At 36.5% G+C, this 7,924-nt stretch overlaps 1 protein-coding gene across 6 annotated transcripts; it reads right to left on the bottom strand.

Annotated features, from left to right (window-relative positions):
* Positions 1-1,234: 1,234 nt before the first annotated feature.
* LOC149543031 (glucan endo-1,3-beta-glucosidase 2-like) lies at positions 1,235-7,003 on the bottom strand. Of its 6 annotated transcripts, none has more exons than XM_089797966.1 (7): positions 6,864-7,003; positions 6,641-6,731; positions 6,319-6,444; positions 3,719-5,050; positions 2,260-2,287; positions 1,883-2,092; positions 1,235-1,745 (listed from the first exon to the last, which is right to left on the bottom strand). In XM_089797966.1, the coding sequence occupies exons 3-6, from the start codon at positions 6,407-6,409 to the stop codon at positions 1,930-1,932; spliced, it is 1,614 nt and encodes a 537-aa protein (XP_089654092.1). In that variant the 5' UTR covers positions 6,410-6,444; positions 6,641-6,731; positions 6,864-7,003; the 3' UTR covers positions 1,235-1,745; positions 1,883-1,929. The 6 variants fall into 6 exon arrangements, with proteins under 6 accessions (XP_089654092.1, XP_089654088.1, XP_089654093.1 ...); XM_089797962.1 differs by having other exon boundaries at positions 3,719-5,053; XM_089797967.1 differs by lacking the exon at positions 6,864-7,003 and having other exon boundaries at positions 1,235-2,092; positions 6,641-6,719.
* Between the last annotated feature and the right edge of the window lie 921 nt (positions 7,004-7,924).

A 7,924-nucleotide genomic window follows, 5' to 3' on the forward strand; every position in this document is an offset into this window, starting at 1 on the left:
AATGCCTAGGAGAAACTCTGGGTGAAAACTTCAACCAAATAATACTATATGTTGAGTGCTTCAAAATGGCTTACAAAACTGATTCCACAGCTCCTTCTAAATTGCAATAGGTTTATTTGCAAGGGTTTCTCTTGGGCTGCTGTCTAGATGAGCTTTATAGCAAAATGAACTTTACAGACCTTTTCAAGTTTGAGAGCATTTTAAGTTGCCACTTTTGTGATAAATAGTGAGAGAAATTCTCTCTTCAAATTATAGGGCAGGATTTTTTTTCAAATTGATCTTTGCCTAAAATCTGAAACAAGTAAACAGATTGCAGATTATGTACCTTGTACAAATAACTTAATAGGGGTTTTGCATCCAAACAAAATGCTTGAAAGAAACAATGTACATCATCTTTTGATCTTGAAGGTAAGAATACAAGACTGAAATTACTTATTTGGTTTCTTTGCGTACACATAATATATATATATATATATAGAGAGAGAGAGAGAGAGAGAGAGAGAGAGAGAGAGAGAGAGAGAGACGCATCTGCATCCCCCCTCCCCAAAAAAAAATAAAGCCCGCATTGGCTTTGGAATCCGCATCCGAATCAGTAACTTAGATTATTATGTATGATCCAACAGAAGTCTAACAAACTCAAAATTGCAGCATGCCAAAATGCATATTAAAAGATTCTGAACAAGCAATCTGTCAAACTTGTAAATGAGTCCACTTCAAGTTTTAACCACTGCTAAAAGAAGTATTTCCGTTTTATATGTTTCTCCGATCTGACATGATTCCATGCAATTGACTATCTAGTCTTGTTCTGAATGTAACTGCAGACACATTTAGAAAACGGGAGAACAGAATATTTGCATAGAACACTTCAAACCAAGAAAGCATAATGACTACCAATAAAAATGGCTGAGAAAGTATTGAACTGATTAAATTAGAACTGCATAATACATTGCTGCATAAGATGATAATTCATTGCTCTAAACCTATTAATTTATCTCATTCCGATTCTAGCACTGCTTTCTCAGGTTGCTCACTTTCTAACACAGTTTAGGCTATGGTAGTTTCCAATTAAAAATAGAAGAAAACTACTAAACCAAAAATAAGTTAACAATCATGAATAATTTCAGTGCTGCTGGCATTGAAGCTCATTCAGATGCTACAAAATGATTTTCCTATCAAACCCACATGATATTGAATTGGGAATATGGATTAACGCCAATAATAGAAGACTACAACATGAACCAAGTAAAAACAACACATTTAACAAATTATGGTAGTTATGCAATTTGATCCTACATAACATATCCACAGCCTCAGAAAATCATCCCAACTTTACGATAATGCTGGATTATGACAACAAACAAATTCACATTGTTTCTTGACTACCAAAAACAATTTTAAAATGTACTATACATATAAATTTACTGGGTCTCAACACAAATACAATCCTGACCTTGGGGATTTTGATATTGCTACTGCTTTTGATGTGACTAAGACCAATATATCTAACATACAGGAAGATGCAACTGAGGCGAGACGCTGCTGCTTCATAATGTCACCTCCAGCATTCCTGAGGCAGCAGACGTGCAGATGGACAACGATGCCCACCTGATTAATGTAACCCTTGCTTTCTGAGAACTTGGGTGCAAAGTATAGAAGGTCAGTATTGCAGAAATGGGCTTTTATACAGCTTTGGCTTTATAGTGCACTGGAAAATGCTGGACCAATGGGTCCATCCTATAGCTTGCCTGCCAAATATTTTCAGTCACACCTCTTACAAAGAATTAGAGCCACACAACAGCAAATAAAGTTCTGAAAGAAATATATAAGAATTTGGACAAAGTTTTCCTGTGCATCATCTATGCTAGCTATTCCACTAAGATACCTTGTTTCTTCTTGTTAACTCAGCCTGAGGAGATGAATATGCAGTCGTTAAAGCCGCTGGCCTATCAGAATAGAAAGTATCAAGCAAATCAAGGTGAAGAAAATTGGTAAACAGACGATGATGGATGCTGCATCACTGCTATTAGTGGGTGCAATGTTCCCCAAGCCTCCATTCCCGATGCTTGTGTTAAGAACAGATGAACCGCTGCTACTGTAAACATTTAAGAAAAGAAACATCAATTTTGTAGTCTGTACTAGCACAATAATAGAATAAAATGTAAACAAACACGATCATTATTTAGCATCAAAATGTATTCGTAAATGCATTAGAAAATGTTGTCAAATACAGAAAGAAGTATCTCGCTAGCTAGTATATACCCTGCTGAAAATGTGCACGTTCCAGAACCTGTCAAAATTTTAAGGAAAGAAATTAATTAGTAAATATATCCCACAAAATTAAAGGTCATTGAGAAATGCAGGATTTTGAAGTATTTCAAATAGAGTCAAAAACACTTAATAAAATAGAAGAGATGAGCATAACTCTGTAGAAGCATTTTGTATCTTTATCACCACAGAAAAATTACAGAAATTCTATTGGGGGTATCAGGACAGGCATTACGTGTAGAAAGAGTCAATGAATGATTTAGAGGCTTTAATAGGATGGAGCACTCTATTTTGAACCAGAAATTCATTTCCAAGATTGCCCCCTCAGGCTAACCTTTACACATTATACGAGCCTTTTCTGAGTACTTGTAAATAATAAGAGCAACGTGTCCAGACAGCTAAAGATTAGGATTCTATTGAGAGGTATTATGGATCTATGTGCTGCTCATTTCCTTTCTAATATAATATTTAAGGTGTGATTGTAGTGAACTCTGAACAAAAAACGGATAAAGCATCTCTTCTGATAGTTGTGTTTCCTTCATGAATATTAACAAATAAATTCAATGCAGTTTATTTGCTTTACTGGGACATCAGTTACAATATTGAAGACAGAATTGTTAACTGTACATACAAGCAGCAGTTAACAAGCTTATAACTTCTTTTCTCGAGACACAACAAGCAACAACACATTGAAGACAGAATTGTTAATTGTACATACAAGCAGCAGTTAACAAGCTTATAACTTCTTTTCTTGAGACACAACAAGCAACAACAAAAAGGCCAGTCATTTCAGGAATCTGCAAACTTTATATTGCATTCAGAAGATCTAAGAAGATATCAAAATTGCTCTCTTGATATGTGCCTAATTATATTTTTTATAAGCCATAAGGAAATATGTCAAATGCAAGAGTTGCATACATATTCAGGGAATTCAATCCAATAGATTATACTATTATAGAACAATAGAGGCATATGAAATTGTTCTACAAGCCTATAATTCAAGATGTACATGAGATTCCTACATCGTACCTATCAGGAGATGTATAAAGTGAGAATTATGAATTTAGCTCATCTATCATCTAAACACTTCTAGGTAAAAGAAGACATCAAACAAACAAGCATATAAAAGTTCAGTTGGGCAATGGCTTGAAACAAATTTGCTGGACATCAAACAAGCATAATCACTAAAGCATTTGTCAACAAAAACCTCTTAGGAATGTATGCAAAGGTAAGGCATCTGATGCTTTGAAACAAAGAGTGAAAAAGTTAACAAAAAGAGAATATGAGTTCAGTTGGGCAATGGCTTGAAATAAATTTGCTGTACATCAAACAAGCATAATCCCTAAAGCATTTGTCAACAAAAATCTCTTAGGAATGTATGCAAAGGTAAGGCATCTGATGCTTTGAAACAAAGAGTGAAAAAGTTAACAAAAAGAGAATATGAGAAACTTACTTGGATCTTGAGTTGTCACCTCTGCATTGCCACCGAAATCGCAACTAGCAGGAGTCATGCCATTCTTCTTGTAGTAGCTGTCAAAAGCATAGGAGGCGTGACCTGCAACAGTATCTGGATTATAGCAAGCACCTCCTTGTTGTATTGCTGAACAGTCTGCACCTCCAAGGCCACAGGCATAATCCAGGGCAACTTGCAGGCTTGTGTCTGCCACACCAGGCTTCGCTATGCACCAAGTTGAACCAGTTGTGGGTGTTGTTGGAGTGGTGGGTGTCATTGGAGTGGTGGGGGTTGTGACTGGCGTTGTCACAGGAGTTGTGGGAGTGGTGGGAGTGGTGGGTGTTATGATTGGTGTAGTAACAGGAGTTGTTACTGGTGTTGTGGGTGTAATCGTGGGAGTTGTGGGCGTGGTGATGGGGGTAGTGACAGGTGTAGTTGGAGTAGTCTCCCCAATCAAAGAAGAATTTAATCGTGCATCATTCCTTGTAGTGTTAGAATTTATGTCCAAAAGTTCTCTGGATGTGGAGGGAAACTGTTCTAGTCTACCTAACTCTTTCTGTGGAGAACAGTTCAAAGACCTCATTTTTACCAGCAATGCAAGCATGTTTGTGCTATTAAAACCTTGATTAGGCACTTGAACCCAAATATTCTTGGTGTTTAAAAATATGTCTTCTGTAGAAGAGCTCAAACAAAGAACATCTACGGCTATACGAATATCTGGATACTGGAGAAAAGCCGTCACATTGGTAGCAGCAGCTACTATCAAGTTACTGACATCTTCACTGTGGACAGAATTTTGTTTGATGAATGTGTTCACTACTAGGAAGGAACCTGTTTCAGAGATAAAATCCAGAAGTGAAGTAAGAACCTGCTTCAAATCCTTGGTGGAAGTGCATGCACGCCCTGAAAATGCATCTTGAAGCAGAGACGATGAGAGGGTTGTCGTAATCTTGATATAATCATCCAGATTTACATAGGAAATAGCAGAGTAAATGGCTTTCATGGTGGACACAACTGATGTTATTGCCTCTTTCGTCGTTGATTTATGACCGACTTCAATAGCAGTTATAAGGGTATTTGGTCTGAATCTCATGACATTTTTCTTTAGCCACAATGCTGCATGGAACTTTGATTTTCCAATATCCTCCATTTCCTTGTGGCTCAAGCTCACAGTCACCTGAATCCCTGTCCCGGATAAGCTTTCCAAAACAATTGGATCAGCATCCACAAGACTAACATGATATATGTCATGTTCCTTGAGCAGTTGAACCAACTTCTTAGGAGATAACAGGTGGTTGTCTCTTGGATCATATGACACTCCAATAGAGATTCCTGCTAAATCATACACAGAACACAAGTGCAGTTCAGCCAGTGCAAACTAGAGAGAACTGTGACCAATAAAAACTTGTAAGGACTGATGGGGCATTCATTTACTCTTCTGTGTCTAGTGCAGTCAAGAGTAGTTTTTGAGGCCCGAGACATTCCAGATTAAATTCTCAATGACTAAATCTTGTGATAACATATGAAATATATTAATAAATAGGAGATACTCTGGCAAGTCAAATTGTGATATTGCTATCAGGATTTAACAGTGTAATTATTGAGTAAAACTCATTGACCCATGTCTCATGAGTAGTGGCTCACAAGAAACTATCTCTCGTGAGCATGAATGGATGGAAGCTCCATGGTTAAATGTGTTTGAGTTGGAATGGTACCAGAGTGGGTGTGGCTTCACCTCTCTGAACATCACGTAGATGGAATGAGTGCCAAGTGTACTATACATTCTCATGAGAGGTGGCTTCTTGTGAACCACAACTCAACATGGGTCAATGAGATTGACCTAAAAATTATACACTTAAATACTGACAGAAAAGATTGACTCAAAAATTATACACTTGAATACTGACAGCAATATCATAATATGAAAAATATGTTGGGCTCTGCAAAATATGAAATGGTTGACAGTTGAAACTCTAGATGAACCATATGGATAGGTATGAAGAATGTGTCTTTATTATCTCTGGGAGGTGCATAAACTGCTTACTCTCATTAGAACCTCAGCCCATTTATAACAAAAATACTACTAAGAATTTGGGTAAAAGTGGGGGAAAAAATCGTTTACAGGATATCTGAAATGTGGGGGCAAATGGGCTATGTTCTCATCAGATTCAACATTTCCAACTTAGTGTATATTGTTCGACATTAACATAACTGGCCCCTTGGCGTGCGGATAGGTGCTTTTCATGTTTAAATTCTAACCCAAAAAGCTTATCAAATCTAGATCCTTATCAAACAAAGCAATACAGAAAATGGTTGAAGTACACAAAGAGAAACTTTCCTTTTATCCCTATTCTAGTTTCTCAAGACAATAACTCCTGGTTTCAAAGCATAATAGACACTAGTTATGTAAAGATCAGATCGACTAGGTTGTTGATAGGACAAGAGGCACGTAATGTCACAAGCCCTCATTGATAATATACAGAAATGCTCGGCTACATACACAAATGTAAATGCATATCCCCAAGAGAACCCAGATTAAAATGTAAAAGCACAATACAAATCTATATGTACAGCAAATCAAGTCAGAACAGTAAACTCACCTGAGCAAGAAACAAGAGAAAGAAGGAAGATGAGGCAAATGTCAAGAAGACATTGTGCTGCCATTCTACCATTGAAATGTTTTGTCCCCATCGATGATAAAAGTTGTGATCCACACTCCACAGTCACTGTGCAACAACAGCTACAACAATTGAGGTAGGATCTATGGAGCTTATCAAGACCTTGTTTTTGCTTCTTACATGGTAGTTATAAGCACTCCCACCAAACTCAGAATTTACCCCAAACGAAAAATTTGGGGAAATGGGTGGACAGCACAAGTAATGCTTTGCTTGAGAGGGAGTGTTAAGGGTTGGGAGGGTTTACCTTTTCGGCGGGCTCTGCTGCAATGGAACTGGGTAAAGTTGAGGAATCAGACAAAAACAGCACTCTCCCACAATGGGATGCGATGAGACAGCTGCAATGCGATGTTAGTACAGTTACCAACTGGAAAGAGAATGTTAATTTTCTGGATTATACTAATCCTAATTCTAATGCCAATGCTAATCCAATGTTCATGCTAAAGCAAAAGCTCTACTGTGACACGTACGTATGGAATACTGTCTTAACTCTACTTTGCGTTACGAAGCAGCAATGATGCAGATGAGATCAGATCAGTGCGGTGGGCAAAAGTAGCAAGAGTATAAAGCGGGCGAAGACACAGCTCCTTTCACATTTAGTATTATAATTGAAAGGTAAACCGCCTGGTTTTGGTTCCCGAGAGGCGCTCGCCGAAAGTAACACTAGTACGTTCCCTCGCATAAGAAAAGATGCCTTGGTTTGTGAACGTTATTTAAATCAGTCTCTATCCATTTCGCATCCTTCAATCAAGGCCCTCTTCGTCGAATTGAACTTCAATTATTCTAGATTACCGAGCTATTTTTTTAGTAGGAGTGATACCTATTTTATTATTATAAATATCTTAAATATAATTCATATCAAATACTTGAAGTGATGTTTGACAAATATTTCTTTTCTGAATTTGATTGTGTGTATTTTTCAGTATTTGGGAAGACACGAAGGGCCCGTTTGGTTGCGTAGGAAATTGAGAATTAGAATAGAAAATTTGAATGAGAATGGAGAATGAAGAATAGTAATGGAAAAATGCAATCCAATCTTGTGTATCCCTTGTTTGGTTATGCAAGCTTAAATTGGAATAGGGTTAACTTGCAATGGCGTCATTTGAAAATATTTTTGAAGATGCAACCGGCGCCATTGGAAAATCGCTGAAATATTTGAAAATATTGAAGACTAGTAAAATAGTAGAAATATATAATCTATAAAAACAATACAAAGTAAAATAGTATAAAATTAGTCTCTACCTATCTATTTTGAATCCTTCAATTAAGACTCTTTTTGTCCAATTAAACAACAATTATTTTAGATTATCGAATTATTTTGTTAGTAGGAGTGATACATTGTTTTACCTATTTTACTATAAAAATTACATCCCTGGTTTGACTAGTATATATGTAATTCATATAAATAATTTTTTAAAAATGTATGAAATTAATTTTTTTCATATATAAATAAAAACAAAAGATGGGGACATCTTAAATAAATAAATAGCATAAATTTGTGATATTGTTATTATATTAATATTATCGCATA

Source organism: Cupressus sempervirens, chromosome 8 (assembly GCF_028749045.1).
Source record: "Cupressus sempervirens isolate cs-2001-9-10 chromosome 8, ASM2874904v1, whole genome shotgun sequence".
NCBI classification, from domain to species: domain Eukaryota; kingdom Viridiplantae; phylum Streptophyta; class Pinopsida; order Cupressales; family Cupressaceae; genus Cupressus; species Cupressus sempervirens.

Excerpts from the sequence above, each read along its gene's own strand:
- LOC149543031 (XM_089797962.1), bottom strand. The coding sequence starts at position 6,409 with ATGGGGACAAAACATTTCAATGGTAGAATGGCAGCACAATGTCTTCTT. Across the intron at positions 5,054-6,318 it reads TTCTCTTGTTTCTTGCTCAG|CAGGAATCTCTATTGGAGTG; the intron begins GTGAGTTTACTG and ends TGTATGATTTAG. Across the intron at positions 2,288-3,718 it reads GGTGACAACTCAAGATCCAA|GTTCTGGAACGTGCACATTT; the intron begins GTAAGTTTCTCA and ends AAATTTTGACAG.